Source organism: Chiloscyllium punctatum, chromosome 9 (assembly GCF_047496795.1).
Source record: "Chiloscyllium punctatum isolate Juve2018m chromosome 9, sChiPun1.3, whole genome shotgun sequence".
Classification (NCBI taxonomy): domain Eukaryota; kingdom Metazoa; phylum Chordata; class Chondrichthyes; order Orectolobiformes; family Hemiscylliidae; genus Chiloscyllium; species Chiloscyllium punctatum.
In genome coordinates this window covers 65,812,113-65,833,868 of record NC_092747.1, presented here as the reverse complement: position 1 = coordinate 65,833,868, position 21,756 = coordinate 65,812,113, and the positions used below count along the sequence as shown (strand labels likewise).

Below are 21,756 nucleotides of genomic sequence, written 5' to 3'. Positions count from 1 at the left end.
TGTTCATTAAAGCTATCCACTTTCTTCAGACTAACTCCAGTTTTTTTTTACCTCTGCTCCCTTGAAGAGTCCAGGATTTTTCAGCTTTGAAGTCTGAACTTCATTCTCAATTTCTGCTTGGTGATTTTAACAGAAATCTAGAAATATCCTGGTTTAACTCTTCTACTGTTCACAGTTCTTAGTAAATAATTTTCCTCTGCCTTTTGAACTCTGGGCTAACACACAAACATGGTTGCTTTCAGATCCAAGTCCAAAGTCTTTTGGCTTCTCCAAGATGAACTGCTTGTGTCTGTGAACAAAACACAAATAAACCTACAGCAAAGAGCAGTTCCATGCAATAAAGCTACCTGAAAATGTTGCATACCTGGGATATTCCAATCAGAAGTTTGCAGTAATTAACCCTTCACTCCAAAACCAAATCTTTTAAATCCAACATGTGGATATATAGTTTATATGTGCAATTTCCCCCCAGACGGAGTCGACGATGCCCTCCACCGCATCTCTTCCACTTCCCGCTCCTCCGCCCTTGAGCCCCGCCCCTCCAACTGCCACCAGGACAGAACCCCACTGGTCCTCACCTACCACCCCACCAACCTCCATGTCCAGCGTATTATCCGCCGCCATTTCCGTCACCTCCAAACGGACCCCACCACCAGGGATATATTTCCCTCCCTTCCACTATCAGCGTTCCGAAAAGACCACTCCCTCCATGACTCCCTCGTCAGGTCCACACCCCCCACCAACCCAACCTCCACTCCCGGCACCTTCCCCTGCAACCGCAAGAAATGCAAAACCTGCGCCCACACCTCCCCCCTTACTTCCCTCCAAGGCCCCAAGGGATCCTTCCATATCCGCCACAAATTCACCTGCACCTCCACACACATCTATTGCATCCGCTGCACCCGATGTGGCCTCCTCTATATTGGGGAGACAGGCCGCCTACTTGCGGAACGTTTCAGAGAACACCTCTGGGACACTCGGACCAACCAACCCATAGCCCAAAACTTCAACTCCCTCTCCCACTCCACCAAGGACATGCAGGTCCTTGGACTCCTCCATCACCAGACCATGGCAACACGACGGTTGGAGGAAGAGCGCCTCATCTTCCGCCTGGGAACCCTCCAATCACAAGGGATGAGCTCAGATTTCTCCAGTTGCCTCATTTCCCCTCCCCCCACCTTGTCTCAGTCAAATCCCTCGAACTCAGCACCGCCTTCCTAACCTGCAATCTTCTTCCTGACCTCTCCGCCCCCACCCCACTCCGGCCTATCACCCTCACCTTGACCTCCCTCCACCTATCACATTTCCAACGCCCCTCCCCCAAGTCCCTCCTCCCTACCTTTTATCTTAGCTTGCTGGACACACTTTCCTCATTCCTGAAGAAGGGATAATGCCCGAAACGTCGATTCTCCTGTTCCTTGGATGCTGCCTGACCTGCTGCGCTTTTCCAGCAACACATTTTCAGCTCTGATCTCTAGCATCTGCAGCCCTCACTTTCTCCTCCTATACAAACCATGAAATTAGATTTTAATGACATAATTGTGTATTTATAATTCAGTTGGCTCTTTACAGGGTACATAAAGTCCAAGTTACTTCTTACATCAGCATCTGTGTTTTTGTTTTTTTTTCAAATTAACAAAATGGATGAACTAGAGAATAAGAAGATATTTACAATTAGGCAGGGAATGGTTGAGTAATTAGAATTGATGCCTGGCCATTTAAAATGAAAAGGTATGTGGAAGTTAGAAAAATGCTTATTCAGTTTCTAAATGTGAATACACTGTAAAATTTAGCTATGATCTGTGCCTCTTGCACCTGGCTCTGTAATCAGTCTTTGTGTGCTGAAAGGAAGGATGCAGCAATTCCAAAATAGTTTGTCAGGAATAATTGAAAGCCAATTTAGGTGGATGAAAAGGAACAAAGAAGGCATTTCTATGGTGGGTAATGGCCTGTTTATGGTGACAAATGGGAGTTGAATGTACAGAAACTACATTTCGTACGACTGCTATAAACCTGAATTGATGATGTTTGGATTGATTTGGTAAAACCGCCAGAGGTGGGATGTAGAGCAAAGCAGGTTTCACTGCCAAATTCCCACAGCCTTAAAAAGATTTTCTGATTTCTACTTCTACCCTCAAGGCAATAAATTTTAAATACCACAGAAGTGAATTAATTGGGAGGGAATGTGAAAGAGAGTAGGTTTGTATGGGAAAAGGGAATCTATGCAGGCATGCAATTGAACAAATATTTGATCTTTTTGATTTTGAAACTTCATATTGATTGGAAATGTAGACAAAATGAGAGAAGAACACTATGCAAGAAAATACTGGATATGGGGAGCCATGAGTATTCCTTGTACTTTTTAAACTTATTTTGGAGTGTGAATGGGACAATGTTTGAAACAATAGGCAGTAAATACTAATTTGGGTTGGAGCTCTTCGTCCTCAGATGAGTGACGTATACAGCTAGTAAAGTGAATTCCTAAATCACAACTTGGCAAAATAGTTTGGAAGGAGAAAGCATTTTTGTGTCAATTCTTGAGTATTTAGTAGCTATATTGTGAAATAGCTATGCATAACACAGTTATCCTGTACTGTTTATAATATTCATGCATTATTGTTATGCTCTATCTTGGCTAGTGGTGCATGTACTATTGTAGCCCTGAGACCAATGCCATTGGTATGTCATAAAGAAGACAAAAGTCACCGTGAATTTCAAATCACTTGCAATAAATGGCACTGAACTCTTTATGCTGAATTTGAGCTTTATTCCCAAAATATCTGATGTTTTATGTAATACATATGTCAAAGCATAATTGTGAGCTAATTTTATGTTAATTCACTGATTGTTTACTTCATACTGTTTAACTATTTAAAAACTAACTTTATATGTAGGTGTATTTTGAAATATTTAGAAGTTATGAGGGAATGTGTAGGGATCAATGCTGGGGCCACTGTTGTTTGTGATATACATAAATGATCTGGAAAAGGGCACTGGTGATATAATCAGCATGTTTGCAGATGACACGAAGATTGGTGGAGCAGCAGAAAGCATAGGGGACTGTCAAAGAATACAGGAGAATATAGATAGACTGGAGAGTTGGGTGGAGTAGTGGCAGATGGATTTCATTCCAGGCAAATGTGAGGTGATGTATTTTTCAAAGTCTAATTCTAGAGCGAATTATATGTAAAGAGTCTTGGGAAAAGTTGATGAGCAGAGAGATCTGGGGGTTCAGATCCATTGTACCCTGAAGGTTGCTGCACAGGTGGATAGAGTGGTCAAGAAAGCATATGGTATGCTTGCCTGCTTCGGACAGTTGTTGAGTATAAGAGCTGGCAGGTCATATTAAAATTGTACATGCGTTGGTGCGGCCGCATTTAGAATACCGTGTACAGTTCTGGTCGCCACATTACCAAAATGATGTGGACGCTTTGGAGAGGGTGCAGAGAAGGTTTACGAGGATGTTGCCTGGTATGGAAGGTGCTAGCTATGAAGAGAAGTTGAGTAGGTTAAGATTGTTTTCATTAGAAAAAAGGAGATTGAGGGGGACCTAATTGAGGTCTACAAAATCATGAAGGGTATAGACAGGGTAGATAGAGATAAGCTTTTTCCCAGAGTGAAGGATTCAATAACAAGAGGTCACGCTTTCAAGGTGAAAGGTGAAAAGTTTAAGGGGGATACATGCAGGCAAGTACTTTACACAGAGGGTAGTAGGTGCCTGGAACGCGTTACCAGCAGAAGTGGTAGAGGCAGGCACGGTAGATTCATTTCAGGTGCGTCTGGACAGATGCATGAGTCGGTGGGGAGCACAGGGATACAGATGCTTAGGGATTGGGCGACAGGTTTAGATAGTGGATTTGGATCGGCTCAGGCTTGGTGGGCCGAAGGGCCTGTTTTTTGGCTGTAAATTTTCTTTGTTCTTTGTTCAATGTCTTCAAAACAGAAAGGACTGGTGATACTCAGCAGGTCTGGCATCATGTGTTGAGAGAAAAACAGAATTAACATTTCTAGTCCGATGACTCTTCTTTGGAACTAAACTGCCATGTTCCTTTTCAGTTGTTATTTGGAATTACATTTTATGAATGCTTCTCTTCTAGAATCTCAAGAACTTGAATTATTTCACTTCTGAACAAGCTTTAGCCGATTTTGCAGTTCTCATTCGGAATCTGAAACAGACCATCCCTGGAGCTCAGTCTAGTCCTGTTATTGCTATAGGTGGCTCCTATGGAGGAATGTTAGCAGCCTGGTTTAGGATGAAGTATCCAAATATTGTTGTTGGGTGAGTAATAATTTGGGAGGGTAAGGGAAAATATCTGCAGGAAGCAAATCTGTCTTTGTTTAATTTAATATACCACAGAAATTTGAACTGTTTTTGAATGTGCAATATTTGAAGAAAAACACATGACTTCTAGTTTGCATTCAGTTTGATCTTTAAGTTTTCTATTGTTTAGAAGTTTTGTTTTTGAAGTAATGAATCTATGTAATATAGTATGATTCAATGGCAGATAATAGAAGTTAAAATATTATAAATTGTCTATATATAGACACGAGTATCTCAGCTCTGTCAAAATAAAAGCATTTACTTAAATAAAATTTGCGTTTAGATTCTAATTAATATTGCCTGAATGCTCCCATCTGGACCAAAATAAAAGTGATAGAAGTTAACAAAAAATTTACAGGAAGAGATTTACAATAATATCATATAAGAGTAAGTGGTAAAAACATTAATTTTGAGTTCTGAGGCAGTTTAGATATATTAGGACAGTTCGGAAGGCAAGTGGTGAGGATGATACAGAGACTGTAGAGCGATATAGGCAAGTTAAGTGAATGGACAAAAAATTGGCAAATGGAATATAATGCAGGAAAGTGTGAGGTTATGCACTATGGCTAGAAAATGGAGGAGCTAAATATTATTCAAAGGAAGAAAGACAGCAGAATGTTATGGACCAGAGGGATTTGTGAGTCCCTGTCCACAAATCACAAAAAGCTTGTATCCAAGTTCAGTGGGTATTAGGGAAGGCAAATAGAATGATGGCCTTTAATTCAAAAGGAATGGAGTATAAAAGTTGAGAGGTTTTGTTAAAATGATACAAGGCACTAGATAGACCACAGCTGGAACAGTTTTGGGATCCTTATCTAAGTAAAGGTACACCAACATTGGAGGCATTCCAGCGAAGGTTCACTAGACTTGTGGGGAAAAAACAGGAAGAGTGGAATTGAGGATTATCAGATCAACCATGATGTCATTGAATGCTGGAGCAGACTTGATTGGCCGAATGGTCTATTTCTGCTCCTACAGCAGTTCCACTTCCTTTTATCATAATCTTCCTTTTAAAAATAAACTCTTCTTTTTCAAATATTTCTTTAGTTTGTTTTAAATATTGTAATTAACTTATGTCTGTTCATAATTTCTTTTGGTTACTTGTATAAATACAACTTTGTATCAGAATGATTAAACACTGCACAATACTTATGTAAATAATCAAACCCAAATTACAGTAAAAGTGTGATGTTGTATCCACCTGGGTACTTGCATATGTAATCCGAATTAAAAATATGAAATCTTATCAGTACTATTGAAATCTAATCTTTCTGGATGTTTTCCATCATATTTTAAGTATTGGTGCATATGCAGTGTAAGGACATGTATTGTAATTCTGTTTAATATTTTTGCTGTGAAATCTAGGAAGGAACAATTGATTATTTGTGTTACTAGTTTATCCTTAAGATTTTGTTGTATGAACTTTTCTCTCTATTAATAAACATGATCACTTGGAATTTATTTCCTATCGTTTTAATGCCAATATTAAATAGACAGCTGACTATTTTTGTTAAACAAGTTGGCAATACGCACCTTAATCGTATTGAGTATTATGATCCATAAATAAATACAGAACAGAATTCTAAGCCATTTCAATTTGTGTTGTAGAGCTCTTGCTGCTTCTGCTCCAATATGGCTGTTTGAGAATTTGTCACCATGTGAAGGCTTTTATAATATTGTGACCAATGACTTCTTGAAGAGTGGAAAAGGCTGCTCTGAAAGCATCAAGAATTCTTGGGATGCAATTAATAAACTGTCGTCCACAGGTAATAAAGCCCTGTCTGGGTTTTGATTATTATTGTAGTTTTCATTGTTTGTTGAGAGATTTCCCATCTGGTTAAAATCTTAAATAGTTCTTCTTCATTTTGAACATTCTTTTTTCTAGTTCTAAGAAAGAGGAGCATAATAATTTTTGCATTACATTGGCCTTCGCAACGTCACTACATATCCATATGACACACATTATAAAATACTGTGCGACAGAAGAATTCCCTGTGCTGCACAATGCATGCCATTGGTATTAGAGAAAACTCTTCTGTTCATGTGCTTACCCTGCAAAAATACTCTATTAACAGTTGTAAATTTAATGTGAAAGCATTATTCATTGGCATTTTAGTACCTTGTTGAGTTTTTTCAAAGGATCTGGATCAGTCTAATTACTGACCAATGGCTGTACTGCTTTCAATATATTTATTTATTTCCTTAAACAAGTGCACTTTATAATTGAAGCATAACCTTCATGCTTATGTATTCCTTTTTTTTCTTCATTAAGGTGATGAGGGCAATACTGGCTAGGTCAGCGTTTATTGTCCATCTATAGGGGGCAGTTAAGAGTCAACTACATTGCTGTGGGTCTGGAGTCATGTGTAGTCCAGACCAGGTAACAATTGCAGTTTCCTTCTCTAAAGGACATTAGTGAAACAGATGGGATTGTCAAACAATCAATAATGGATTCATAGTCAGTGTGAGACTTTAAATTCCAGATTTTCTTTAATTGAATTCAAATTTCACCATCTGGGCATCACGGTGGCACAGGGGTTAGCACTGCTGCCTCACAGCGCCAGAGACCCGGGTTCAATTCCCGTCTCAGGCAACTGTCTGTGTGGAGTTTGCACATTCTCCCCGTGTCTGCGTGGGTTTCCTCCAAGTGCTCCAGTTTCCTCCCACAGTCCAAAAATGTGCAGGTTAGGTGAATTGGCCATGCTAAATTGCCCATAGTGTTAGGGGAATTGGTCTGGGTGGGTTGCTCTTCGGAGGGTCGGTGTGGACTTGTTGGGCCGAAGGGCCTGTTTCCACACTGTAACTAATCTATTCTGCCGTAGTTGAATTCAAATATGTGTTGTCTCAGACTGCTACAGCACTAAGACCTTAAATTTAAAATCTCCTGCTGTTATTGCACCGTCAAAGCAGTCAGGTGACCTTTGGCAGCTTTATATTCTAGCGTGACCTTCTTGTGCAAAATGTAAGTTCACAAGGGTATATTTTCTTCCAAAAAGCTCCGTTTCATCACTGTTGAAACCTGTTTTGCTAAGTAACCAAATAGACATTGAATTCATCAGCCACTTCTGTTTCAGCATGAACTGCCTCACTAAATATTCTAGTCTTGTGCAGATAGGCACACTTCTTGAAATGGTTAAACTCTCCGTAATTAGCATTGAGGTTTTCTAAATTCACCCTGCACATTACGTAAGGACTCCAAAGCCTTTTGGCTTTGTCTTGGATGGCTATCAAATTTTAAGAGGCAACTGCACTGACTTTGATCATCAAGCAAAAAGCAATATGTTGTTCCATATTCTCTGCTTCTGCAGGCCCAATTTGCCTTGTCAGCACTTAAGTTACAGTGCTTTGCACACTTTGTATGAACTTTGTCAGCAAATACAACAAATTTTTTTCACTGTTGTAGAGTATTTCTCCAGCAATATTGATTTTAAATGTTTTCAAATATCCAAGTTCACTCCCTTGGTCTCTTTGCTAAAGCAGGCTCACTTCTGCCTCTGCTGGGCATTTGCTAATTTTCAAAAGGGATTATAGCACAATTTTGGAGAAAGGGACTTATAAAATGATTCCTCTACCTTGCTTTCTCATTGACCTTATAATGGCTTTTTTGCCTTGCCAGTTTTAATAGCTTTAAGAAGACGTTTGTGCCTCATCTGCAGACAGGTACAATGCTGTGCAGTACAGTATTTTTCTCTCAAACCAGCAGTGAGACAAGCAAAGCAATATTTTAGAAGAAACAGCTCATAATCAAAATCTGCTTCACTGATGAAAGATGAGACAAGGATCACACTTCTTGTTTCAGAGGATGCTATTTTTTTAAAAAAAGCAAAATTTAGGGTACTGTGCAGGTGCAATAACAAACTCTTTTAAAAACATAATTCTGGTTCTTCTGCTGCTGACCAAAAACTCCTCTTTTCTTTAAAAAAAGATAAAAAATTAAAATAGTTCCTCAACTGTAGATACAGCCAAGAATTTCTTTCCTGAACTATAACTGTAAATATAGAAGAAAACAATTACAAAAATACACAAGGTTTAGTTCAGTACCTCTACATATAGCAAAGACCTGTTTGAAAATGTAAATTCTTTGACTACAGGATGCAGAGACATTGGCACCAAATCAATCATGATGTTTGGTATTGCCAATGCAGTCATGAGGCCTGCCTGATATTACTGTTGTGTGCGATAACTTTCATTGTGTGTAATCAGGTAGTGAAAGATTAAACCGAATGTTAAAACTTGGAACAGAACTTTAACCAGAACAGTTAAAAATAATGACAAAACCATGTTTAATGAGGCAACTTTAAACAAGGAATTACTGTATTGAAAAGAATTTGGATAAAGTTCAGCTGCTGATTGCTGGGATAAAAGATTTGTTTTACATGAAAGCTGAGCAGCTTGGGCGCTAAACACATATTAGTGTTTAGAAGATTGTGAGATGTTCATATTAAAATATATAAGATTCTGAGGGGCTCAATGGGGTAGATATTTCCCCTCATGGAGAGACCCACATTTAGAGGTCAGATTCGAAAGAAGGAGTATTGTATTTGTATGGAGATGAGAAGGAATTCCTTCTCTCAAAGGACTTTTGGAGTTCATTTCCCCAGAGAACAGTAGAGGCTGGTTATTAAATATAGTCAAGGGTCAGTTAGATAGATTTGATTGACAAGGGAGTCAAGGATTATGGGGTAAACAGAAAAGTAGAGTTAAGGCCACAGTCTTAAACCATCACAATCCTGCTGTGTTGTGGAACAGGCTATGGTACCAAATGATCACTCTGGTTTCTACTTCTTTTGCACACAGAAATCGCAGAACAGACTTTGAATCTATTTAATTTGTTGCACAGGACTTCCTCATCTAACACTCTTCACGGCAAGTTCCTGATAGATAAATAGCACTCCCAAGTTAAAACCTTTTCCACTGGAGTCTCCTGTCTCCTTTGATGGCAGGATGGATCACCATGGTCTTTAAGGGTAGCCAACACAAGTGGCTGGTATGCAAGAGCAGGAAAGCTTTTCACACAGTGTGGAATGACAGATGGAATTTCTAAGAGACTTTCAAGTTATGGGGTTCAGGCTACTGAAAGAGGTTTTGGGATCTGGCACCGTTGAGAAATTCCATTCGAGTCATTGGCAGATTAGGCAGGAGAAGTTTGTACTTTACATTGAGGGCTGTAGTCAGATTCTTAATGACGCCAGCCATGAGCTGGATGCCACCCAAAATAGGTATGTCATGACAGCTTATCCAGTGACAATCAGCTTGCTCCACCACCGTCCAGTATATCCCTGACTTTGGGCACCTCCACAGTGACTGGCTTCTCCTCGAGCAGCCACTTGAACCTACACTAAATATCTGAGTGGTGGTGTCTAGAGTTAAGCTGCCATTCTTGGCTGGAGAGTGCTACTGCTGGAGGACAGAGCTTAGTTGGTTCTTGGTAAAAGATACAGCAGTGAGGCAGAGAAACCTACAGATGGACTGTAACAGTTCAGGGAAACAACTCACCATCACCTCATCAGAGCAATTAGCCTTGCCAGTGACAGTCACATCTGATGAAAGAATAAAACATTTTTTTATAAGCAGGAGCTGCATGTCATAATGGACGCCATATAGCTATTGGAAAAAATGAGTTGGCAGAGCATACCATCTAGAAGGACATTTTGAAATATAGCTGAGTGAAAAGGTACACCTACAAGACCACCCTCCCAAAGGGGATCACCTTGCACCACCATAGGGACACACTGTATTCTTCTGTCCCAGAAGAAGTCAACAGATTTCAGTGGTATTTTGGTGACAAGTTCAGGAGGAAGAATCAAACGTAGTTAAAATAATTGGCACTATGACATAGTGGCCACTACAGCAATTTAAAACCAGCAGTCAAAATCCCTTGACTTTAGTTTCTATCTCTTGCCAGTTTGCTGACCAGGCCTCCTCACCACCAAGATGGGGACTCCAGGTTGAGCACCTCGTATTTTAACTGCTTGACCACTTTATGTATTCTGAGCCTTGCTAACATCCCACAGTGGCCTCCAGGAGAGGAAACATTATGCTCTTTTCTTCAATTGACTCATAATTAATGGAACAAGTCCCAGAATTGGTTGTACTCCAGCACAATAGATTGGTGGTTAGAGTACAATCCAGCTCAGCCATGGCATCAGCTACAATGGGGCAACTAGAATATAGGATATATATATCCGAGAAATGTAAAAACAGTTGATTCTGGAGTCTTATCCTTGAAATCTCAGATTAGGGAATGCTGGAGTCAGGGTGGACACTTTTACAGACGTGCACCAAGTCTGAGGACCCAACCAGGGCATCAGCTTCTCTACCATCATTTGGCAGTGTGGGATACTGCAGTGACCCCTCACCTCAAAGCTGCAGGTGATATCCTTGCCTTCCTGCCAAGGATTATGTACTCATCAATGGAACCAATACTCATCAGCTTCAGCATCAGTGGAGCCAAGCTGTTCAAGCCCTTTAAATAAATGTGCTTGCTGCATGCCTGTCTGGGATTGTACACACATGATGAATTGGTGCTGGGATGACTCAGGTGGGCCCTTTTTACAATTCTGGAACTGCAACAAGCCCCATCTATGAACCTGGGGATGCTCGGTATACCTTGATGTTCCAATTTCCCTCTTTAGCGTTGTAGCCATAGACTTCAACAGCAGTTTCTGGTTCAGTGCAACTTCTCTTTAAGAAGGAAATACAGCTTTAAGAAAATCAGGCTAACTGCACCACATGCTGTCAGTACACACTGCTCGATTAGTTGCTAACTATTTAAGTAAAAAGATCTAGTAAATAAGAATGTGGAAACCAAATTTGCATGCCTACCTACCTCGCAGCATTGATATGACAGTGTGAGCACGATGACTAAAGAAATTACTTAAGGACCAATTTCTAGCCCTATATGCGGCTGTAATTTCAGGATTCCTTCAATCAGATGTGTCCAAATGCTTTTCATTTTGACCTCTGAGGTCCCATAGGTAATGTGCCATATCCAAAAAAGAACAAAATTACAATAGGAACCACGTAAGTCACAGAACACCTTTCAGCACGATTTTGGAGAAGATTTGTAGCTCAGGTTATGGATCAGGTTGTAAATTTGCTCGCTGAACTGGTAGATTTGTTCTCAGACATTTTGTTACCATGCTAGATAACATCATCAGTTAGCCTCCGGTGAAGCTCTGGTGTTCTGCCCCGCTTGCTATTTATATATCTTCATCTGTTGTGGTGGGTGATATCACTTCCAGTTCTGTTTCTGAGAGGTTGGTAAATGGGATCCAAATTGATATGTTTGTTAATGGATTTCCGGTTTGAATGCCAGGCATCTAGGAATTCCTGTGTTTGTCTTTGGTTAGCCAGTCCCAGGATGGATGTATTGTCCCAATTGAACTGGTGCCCCTCTTTGTCTGTGTGTATGGATACGAGTCATGACTTTTGGTGGCTAGTTTTCTGCCCATCAGTCCAATGTAATGCTTGTGGCAGTACTTGTAGAGTATTTTGTACATGATGCTCGTTCTGCTGGCTGTTGGTACGAGGCCCTTTTAAATTCATTCATGTTTCAGTGTAGTGGTAGGTTTGTGGGCTACTATGATGGCAAGGGGCCTAGGCATCATGGTAGCACATTTGAGCACATTACTTGCCCAGTTAAGTGACAGACTGAAAATGTAATAAATATAATTGAAAGCACATAAGTGTGTCCATTTAAAGCTAACTTGCAAACTCACTGAATTTGATACCACAGTTTTAACAGTTGTCTGTAAGAATGGAGGTCTCTGTGTTTCTTAGATCAGATGTCTAGGGCTCAGAACCGGACATAACTCAGGTACAATAGTTCAGGCCACACTTCCTGAAATACTATTAACTGACTATTGTTAGCACTTGTTTTTAATTTTCCCAAACATCAAAATTAATTTTCCCTTCCCTCATAAATGTGGATGAATTGTGTAACCTACATTTCAGGTAAGGTATTCAGCATATTTTATTAGTCTCATGCTCTGGCTGTGGCCCTTTTTAACTATTAACTTCATCCTGGTACAGGTTCCATACAAATGTGAAGGAACTGTTACAGGCAAATGACATGGTTGAATGAAGTTGTACATTTGCTGGACAGTTATTTGATTTGGAAACTTGTGTTGTATCAAAAGTTGGCTTTATCTGTAACACCTAAGGAAACAAAAGTAAATGGTAGAGGTGAGAACTAGTATAACATTTAACAAGAATTTAGATGAAAACTTGAAACACCATAGCAAACAAGACAATGGACCAATAGGTTTGGGTAGGTAGATACTTGATGACTAACGTGGTTGCAATTGGAGAAAGGGTTTCTTTCTGTGCTGCAATATTCATTCCTCTATAATTACCTGATTGTTGAGCTTTTACTCCAGTTAAAACTTGCTCTGCAGTTGCCCACTTTCACTTATTGCATGAAATACTAAACTTTTATCCAGTTGGCTTTAAACTTGTCTGTTTAGGTTAGTTTATAATTTCTAAGCTGTAGCTATTGATATCCCTGCATTAACACAACATTTTTTGACTTTTTTTATTGTTTTCCATTTTTAGCGGAAGGTTTAAATTTTCTTTCCCACACCTTCCATCTCTGTTCACCATTACAAGCTACGGATGTGACATTCTTCAAATCATGGCTCAGCAATACTTGGGTTAATCTGGCTATGGTGGACTACCCATACGAGGCCAATTTTTTACAGCCTCTTCCTGCTTGGCCTATTAAGGTAATTAATGTGTAATTTGTCAATGAATACGAAAGGGGGATTGGAAAAGGGAGAAAGATTATTCATGGAAAGAAAGTTTAAACTCTGAAATCCAAGCTTTCTACTTGTGTTCTGCTCTGGTAAAGTTCTATCACAGTGTTTTGACCAAAATGATTTCATTAATATATGCCCATCTGAGGACAGATAAGATTACAACTATCAAGGTGTTCTACTCTAGCTATCTGGGATAATTTCTATAATATTTACCATGAAAAGTAACTGTGTGTGTTTTGGAATTTATTTTGCATAAAAGGTTGTTTGAATATGTATTGCACTTTAACATGTATTGCATTAAAGAGTGGAGCAAATCAATTTTATGCACTTTAATTTTCACATTAATTTTATTCACAACTAACAAGCGATGCTGTTCTTTATATTTTATTAAAATTAATTGCAATAATACTAGGTATCAGACATAAAATTACATGCAGGAGTTATTAAAATATGATGGGTATTTTTGACAAGTAGCTATTAAAATAGAGAGACAATCAAAACATTGAGAAAGAATTGACAAGAATTTAATAGTGAAGGAAAATGTTAAGAGGGTTGGTAAGGAGCAGAGAAATGGAATTAGCAATAAATCAAATTTATGGTGCAGTGAACTCAATGGTCATATTCTGAGCTGAAATTTATTTGCTAGAGCTGCTTGGGAGGATTTAAACTTGTAAGGTGTGGGGGTGACCCAGGGAGATAGTGAGGAAACATTTCAGTCTGAGACTGGTACAGTTGAGATTAAGGTGAGTCAAATAGTCAGAGCAGGCAGGGACAAAGCAGAGAACAAGGTAGGACTGATAAATTAAACTGCATTTATTCAGTGCAAGAGGCCTAACAGGGAAGGCAGATGAACTCAGGGCATGGTTAGGAACATGGGACTGGATATCATAACAATTACAGAAACATGGCTCAGGGATGGACAGGACTGACAGCTTAATGTTCCAGGATACAAATGCTCCAGGAAGCATAGAAAGAGAGGCAAGAGAGGAGGGGGAATGGTGTTTTTGATAAGGGACAGCATTACAGCTGTGCTGAGGGAGGATATTCCCGGAAATACATCCAGGGAAGTTATTTGGGTGGAACTGAGAAATAAGAAAGGGATGATCACCTAATTAGGATTGTATTACAGACCCCCTAATAGTCAGAGGGAAATTGAGAAACAAACTTGTAAGGAGATCTCAGCTATCTGTAAGAATAATAGGGTGGTTATGGTAAGGGCTTTTAACTTTGCAAACGTTGACTGGGACTGCCATAGTGTTAAGGGTTTAAATGGAGAGGAATTTGTTAAGTGTGTACAAGACAATTTTCTGATTCAGTATGTGGATATACCTATTAGAGAAGGTGCAAAACCTGACCTACTTTTGGGAAATAAGGCAGGACAGGTGATTAAGGTGTCAGTTGGGGAGCACTTTGGGGCCAGCGACAGTAATTCTGTTAGTTTAGTGGGCGGCACGGTGGCACAGTGGTTAGCACTGCTGCCTCACAGTGCCAGAGACCCGGGTTCAATTCCCGCCTCAGGTGACTCTCTGTGTGGAGTTTGCACATTCTCCCCGTGTCTGTGTGGGTTTCCTCCCACAATCCAAAAATGTGCAGGTTAGGTGAATTGACCATGCTAAATTGCCTGTAGTGTTAGGTGAAGGGGTAAATGTAGGAGAATGGGTCTGGGTGGGTTACACTTCGGCAGGTCGGTGTGGACTTGTTGGGCCGAAGGGCCTGTTTCCACACTGTAAGTAATCTAATCTAATCTAATTGAGTTTTTAAATAGTGATGGAAAAGGATAGACCAGATCTAAAAGTAGAAGTTCTAAATTGGAGGAAGGCCAAGTTTGATGGTATTAGGCAAGAACTTTCAAAAGCTGATTGGGCGCAGATGTTCACAGGTAAAGGGATGGCTGGAAAATGGGAAGCCTTCAGAAATGAGATAACGAGAGTCCAGAGAAAGTATATTCCTGTTAGGGTGAAAGGAAAGGCTGGGAGGTATAGGGAATGATGGATGACTAAAGAAATTAGTTTGGTTTGGTTGAGGGTTTGGTTAAGAAAAAGAAGGAAGCATATGTTAGATTTATGTTAGCATAGATCGAGTGAATCCTTAGAAGAGTATAAAGACAGTAGGAGTATACTTAAGAGAGAAATCAGGAGGGCAAAAAGGGGACATGAGATAGTTTTGGCAAATAGAGTTAAGGAGAATCCATAGTGATTTTACAAATACATTAAGGACAAAAGGGTAACTAGTGAGAGAATAGGGCCCCTCAAAGATCAGCGAGGCAACCTTTGTGGAGCCGCAGGAGATGGGGCAGATACTAAATGAGTGTTTTGCATGAGAAAAGGACATGGAAGATGTAGAATGTACGGAAGTAGATGGTGACATTTTAAAAATGTCCAGATTATAGAGGAGGAAGTGCTGGATGTCTTGAAACGCATAAAAATGGATAAATCTCCAGGACCTGATCAGGTGTACCCTAGAACTCTGTGGGAAGCTAGGGAAGTGATTGCTGGACCTCTTACTGAGATAATTGTATCATCGATAGTCACAGGTGAGGTTCTGGAAGACTGAAGGTTGGTTAATGTGGTGCCACTGTTTAAGAAGGGTGGTAAGGACAAGCCAGGGAACTATAGACCGGTGAGCCTGACATCGGTGGTGAGCAAGTTGTTGGAGGGAATCCTGAGGGACAGGATGTACATGTATTTGGAAAGGCAAGGACTGATTAGGGATAGTCAAAATGGCTTTGTGCGTGGGAAATCATGTCTCACAAACTTGATTGAGGTTTTTGAAGAAGTAACAAAGGAGATTGACGAGGGCGGAGTGGTAGATGTGATCTCTCTGGACTTCAGTAAGGAGTTCGACAAGGTTCCCCATGAGAGACTGGTTAGCAAGGTTAGATCTCACGGAATACAGGGAGAACTCGCTTGAAAGTAGAAGACAGAGGGTGGTGGTTGGAGGGTTGTTTTTCAGACTGGAGGCCTGTGACCAGTGGAGTGCCACAAGGATTGGCGGTGGGTCCACTACTTTTATATAAATGATTTGGATATGAGCATAAGAGGTATAGTTGGTAAGTTTGCTGATGACACCAAAATTGGAGGTGTAGTGGACAGTGAAGAAGGTCACCTTAGATTACAACTGGATCTTGATCAGATGGGCCAATGGACTGAGAAGAGGCAGATGGAGTTTAATCTAGATAAATGTGAGTTGCTGCATTTTGGGAAAGCAAATCTTAGCAGGACTTATACACTTAATGGTAAGGTCGAAGGCAGTGTTGCTGAACAAAGAGACCTTGGAGTGCAGGTTCATAGCTCCTTGAAAGTGGAGTCACAGGTTGATAGGATAGTGAAGAAGGCATTTGGTATGTTTTCCTTTCTTGGTCAGAATATTGAGTGCAGGAGTTGGGAGGTCGTGTTGCGGCTGTACAGGACATTGGTTAGGCCACTTTTGGAATGTTGTGTGCAATTCTGGTCTCCTTCCTATCGGAAAGATGTTGTGAAACTTGAAAGGATTCAGAAAAGATTTATGAGGATGTTGCCAGGGTTGGAGGATTTGAGCTATAGGGAAAGGTTGAATAGTCTAGGGCTGTTTTCCCAGGAGCATCGGAGACTGAGGTTTATAAAATCATGAGAGGCATGGATAGGATAAATAGACAAAGTCTTTTCCCTGGGGTCAGGGAGTCCAGAACTTGAGAGAAAGATATAAAAGAGAGGGGAAAGATATAAAAGAGACCTACGGGGCAACATTTTCACTCAGAGGGTGGTACTTGTATGGAATGAGTTACCAGTGGAAGTGGTGGAGGCAAGTACAATTGCAACATTTAAAAGGCATCTGGATGGGTATGAGAATAGGAAGGGTTTGGAGGGATATGGGGCAGGTGCTGGCAGGTGGGACTAGATTGGGTTGGGATATCTGGTCGGCATGGACGGGTTGGGCAGAGAAGTCTGTTTCTGTGATGTACATTTCTATGACTCTATGACTCTATTTAATATTTTTAAGGAACTGACTTAATATTCTATGTTTTTGACTTTGAGTTTATATAAACTTACAAAATATCATATCATCTTGAAGATTAAAGTTGCACTTGTTGAGGATGTGCTGCAAATCAGTTTTTTACATTAATCATTTGTATAACAATAGTAGAGACAGTGGAGTGCATTTGATAATTTTGCATTTATTGTCAGATTTAAAAATTAATATGTTTGGTTTAGTGCATAAAAAATATATGAAAATTGACCTTTTATTATCAGCCTAAAATTGTACATACACATATAGACGAGCAGTGAATAAAAGGTGTATTTTATATATGTATTCATTAAAAGAAGGACCTCTGTTGTGATCCCAAATAATGCAAGAAGTCATATGAGCTGGAGTTTCTGTTACTTATGAACATCTTTTAAAGCTTCAATAGCAAACTGCAGAGCACTACATAAGATTTTATGTATTGGAGAACTAAAATAATATACCATCTTGCACTTCAGCAGGGATATGCCCAGGGGTAAAACAGACGTATATTTTAAAAGTTATCTGAGCATGTGCCAGTATTTCATGAATTGTGTATATGTTGAATCTGGCGAAGCTTTCTTCAAGTCATGTTAATCTGTTTTTAAAAAATTAATTCTTTGCAGGTTATTTGTACCTTTCTTCAGAACCCCTCACTACCAGCAGAATCCCTGCTGCAAAACATCTTTAAGGCTGTGAATATATATTATAACTACACTGGCAATGTAGCATGCCTGAATATATCACAGACTGCAACTTCCAGTCTTGATGATCAAGGCTGGGATTACCAGGTGACTATCCTTACATATCGAGCATGTGTGACGGTGGTGTTGCATGAGCATGCCAAGTGCATTCTAATAGAGGACATTTTGTTTGCAATGAGAGCATATAACGTAAGGTATTTCATGTAATATTTATTTTGGTGCATCTTTGCAGTGACCTGACCCTTCTGCTGACTATTAAGTTTTGACCAAAGCCTCCTGTCCCCTGATGTACTGCATGATTCAGTCAGGGTCCCTTGCTGTTTGTTGTTTGTTTGAGATCTAGACATTCATGTAGGAAGTATGATCAGTAGGGTCACAGATTATACAAAAATTAGTGGTGTGCGAAAAATTGAGGAAGATAGAGATGGGCTAGTCAGTTGAGCTGAACAGTGGCAAATGGAATTTAGTCCTGAAGAGTGAGGTGATGCATTAACAAGGTGAGGGAATTCATGAATGGTAGGGCTATATGAAGTACAGAGCATCAGAGAGACCTTGGTGAACAGATTCATAGATCATGCTAGGCATCATGAGAGATAGATAAGGTGGGCAAATGGGATATTTTGCTTTATTAGTCAAAACATTGAATACAAGACCAACGAGGCTCTGATAGAGCATATAAAACATTAGTTAGGCACAGCTGGAATACTGTGAGATCACCTTTCATTCTTCTAACCTCCAAAGACTATATACCTAATTCTTCCAAGAATCAATGTAGTGTACCTTTGGTATGCTGCTGTATTGGATGTATATACTTCTTCAAGTATGGAGATCAAAATTGATCACAGTATTTCAGGTGTGGTCTCACTAAAACCACATACATTTGGAGTAAGATTTCTTTATTCAGCTACTCTAACTATTGCAATAAAGACCAACATGACATTTACTTTCCTGACTGCTTGCTATACCTGCTGTAACCCGACTCCATCCAAATCACCTCTGAATGTTTCATGCTACTTGTCTTAGTAGCATGAGGTTATTAGGTGGCAATTTGGGAATTTATCCCTGTTCCATTTATTTCCGCTTTAAACATGGTGTTGTGCTTTTTCCCTTTTTTTCCATTAGTCCATGCTTAGAATTAAACTTAAATATGCAACTAATTTTTCTTATTCTGGGTCTAAGCCATTCAGGTCAGGATGGGCCATATTCAAATTCCTATCTATCTCATAATAGCCATTGTTTATTAAAGAGCTACAATTGGTTTTAGTTTTATAAGTGAGGGAAAGGTAAAGTCAGCCAGCTTTTCTGGTGTTGGTTCGTGTTGAGTGAGTGGTTGTTTAAACATTTCTTAAATAGTGTCCCATGAATGATCTATACAATTTTACAGTACACATAACTTGAACATCTTTGTCTCAGTTTCTAATGTGCAATTTAAACAAAGATATCTTTTAAAAAAATGTTTACTGATTTATATTTTTGCCTTTTTTTGCTATTAGACTTGTACAGAAATGGTGATGCCTTCGTGTTCAGATGGCATCAATGACATGTTTGAACCAATGCCGTGGGACCTCCAATCATTCTCTGATAACTGCAAGAAAGACTGGGGATTACGTCCTAGACCTCAATGGATAACTACAGTCTATGGTGGGAAAAATATCAGCTCACACAGCAATATTGTCTTCAGGTGCGTTTTTAAAACTAGCAAAATATTCAAGCATCATTTGAAAACCAAAGTTTATTTTGGATATAAAAATAAAATGGCTATTTTAGAAGAAAGAAATCTTATTACAGCTGTGATGGTGCTGATGTATGAAGGCAACTTCTGGTGTAAAAAGAAATGTTCAATGGTTATGTTGGAGATTTGTGGCAATAACCTATTCAAATAGGTACTAGAAAAGTTGAATGAATAGGGAATGTAAAAATCTTTATACATAAGTCTGTTTTTTTTCCTATTACCAATCAGCAGTATGTTGTGATCATTTAGATCCTTTTAATGTCATAGTCACAACTGAAATAAAAAGCAGATGTCCAGCCAAGCAAGTTATTAGGTGGTATTCGTGTTGGAAACTGTAAGAACGCATATCTTTCTTGTCACTGTTCCAGTGTTAGGCAACTATAAATGAACAATTGATTTCCAAATATGGAATCCCAGTTTGTGGATTTGATTATCTTGGAGATTAGTTTTCTTGTAGACAGCTTGTTTTTTATGAAACTATGAAGCTATTGGGATTTTTATCCCTGCCTCCTGAGGTGGTATTCAAAAATGAATTGAATGTAAAATAGTATAAGCTTATACCCTAATACAGATGGGCTTTACCTGACAAAGAACAGCCTTGGACAAATAAAGTGAGAAGATACAGCATAAAACTAAAAGATAAAGAAGGCAAAGTACAAAAACTAGCACAGGTTCAATCCAGACACAAAGAATATCAAAACGTGATGAAACAAATAGTGAGATTTAAATTAAAGTTTAATTTAAAGAAAATGGAGATGTGGACATGTTGAATAATTCATAAATACATGTGGAGACAAAGAGAATTAACATTTTTGTCATGTATCAGAAGGTTGTGAATGAGCGATGCCATGAACTGGGATGGTTAACAGAGCAGAAAACATGGTGATAAGCTGAGGCCTGGGAAGGAGGCAGTGAATAGGAGGGTCATTAGAGTGAGAGAGGCAGCAAGTTGGGAAAGTTGTGAAGAGAGGCAGAAAGCAGCTGTTTACTTTTCAGAAAACACTTGGTAACCTTGCTAAAACAAATCTGAAATCAGTGCTACTGCTGAATGTTCCTAAACCTGCAATCACACTGAAATTAAAACATGCTATTTGAAAGGCCTTTAAACAAGAGTTTTCTGAACTTATTCTGTAAAATCATATTTGAACTTTATATTAACTATAAGTTTTATTTGCTTCTCACAGCAATGGTGGTTTGGATCCCTGGGCAAGTGGAGGTGTGACTAAATCTATCTCTGATACGTTGATTGCCATACTTATTCCTGAGGGAGCTCATCATTTAGATCTGCGCTCTAGCAACAAAGAGGACCCTGTGTCTGTTCAGAAAGCACGAGCTCTGGAAGTTAAATACTTTAAAAAGTGGATTGAACAGGCAAAAATCTAAACCACTGCTATCGTAAAATGAAAGATGCTCGACTCTTGCTCATTGAGCTATGTTCTATATGGGATGAAGCTCCTGAATGTTACTGATTTTTGACTTGATTTAGCTGTACGGTCCTTTCACAATACAGTATGTTCAATTGATGCCTTCATATTGCCTAGAAAATAAATTTTACATTTTGTGCATGACAAAGTTTATACTTGCTGATGCGAGTTGAGTAGAATTTTTTTTTACCAAATGAATCTTGTTTTGTAATCCAAATCATGCCCTGTTAATCTGTTATGCACACAAATTAGAATGTTTTATGACTTTGATTATTAACTCATATTGTACTGTGTTCAATTACATCCTTAAATTGTGGTTTGCAGGTCAGACCTTTCTGGTTCAAATAAAAGTTGTGGTTCAGTGGAATTGTAAATAATTCCATAACTTTGTAACAAGAGGAAATGGTACAAGTTTCATAACTCCATGTTTCCCAATCGAAGAACAATTGAAGAGCTTGTAATTGAAACTATGTACTTTGTTTTTCATTATTATGTTCCTTTAACATTATTCATGTATATCTTTTTGATGTTACATTTATTCAATGTTTGAAAGGTCTTAAGGTTTAGATTGTTATCGTGCTTTCTTCAAATAAATCACATGCACAAGATGGGAAAATCAGTTTGTCTTGTGTATTATATTTATATCTTTCACTTAAACCTTTGGAAAATTTTGAAGTTATCTCTGCACCATGTGGATCACAGCAGCATTTTAGTGCCTTTTTTTTGAAGTCGTAGAGTCATAGAGATGTACAGCATGGAAACAGACTCTTTGGTCCAACTCATCCATGCCGACCAGATATCCTAACCTAATATAGTCCCATTTGCCAGTACTTGG

General features: G+C 39.2%; 1 protein-coding gene across 1 annotated transcript in view; it reads left to right on the top strand.

Annotated features, from left to right (window-relative positions):
• The window catches only part of prcp (prolylcarboxypeptidase (angiotensinase C)), a 51,250-nt gene extending 29,710 nt beyond the window's left edge, over positions 1 to 21,540 (top strand). Inside the window, exons 4-9 of the mRNA XM_072577683.1 lie at positions 4,098 to 4,279; positions 5,930 to 6,087; positions 12,878 to 13,047; positions 17,688 to 17,852; positions 19,259 to 19,446; positions 20,682 to 21,540. Of these exons, the coding sequence (XP_072433784.1) occupies positions 4,098 to 4,279; positions 5,930 to 6,087; positions 12,878 to 13,047; positions 17,688 to 17,852; positions 19,259 to 19,446; positions 20,682 to 20,880 (1,062 nt within the window). The 3' untranslated portion in view covers positions 20,881 to 21,540. The remainder of the gene's footprint in view (positions 1 to 4,097; positions 4,280 to 5,929; positions 6,088 to 12,877; positions 13,048 to 17,687; positions 17,853 to 19,258; positions 19,447 to 20,681) is intronic.
• Positions 21,541 to 21,756: the final 216 nt, after the last annotated feature.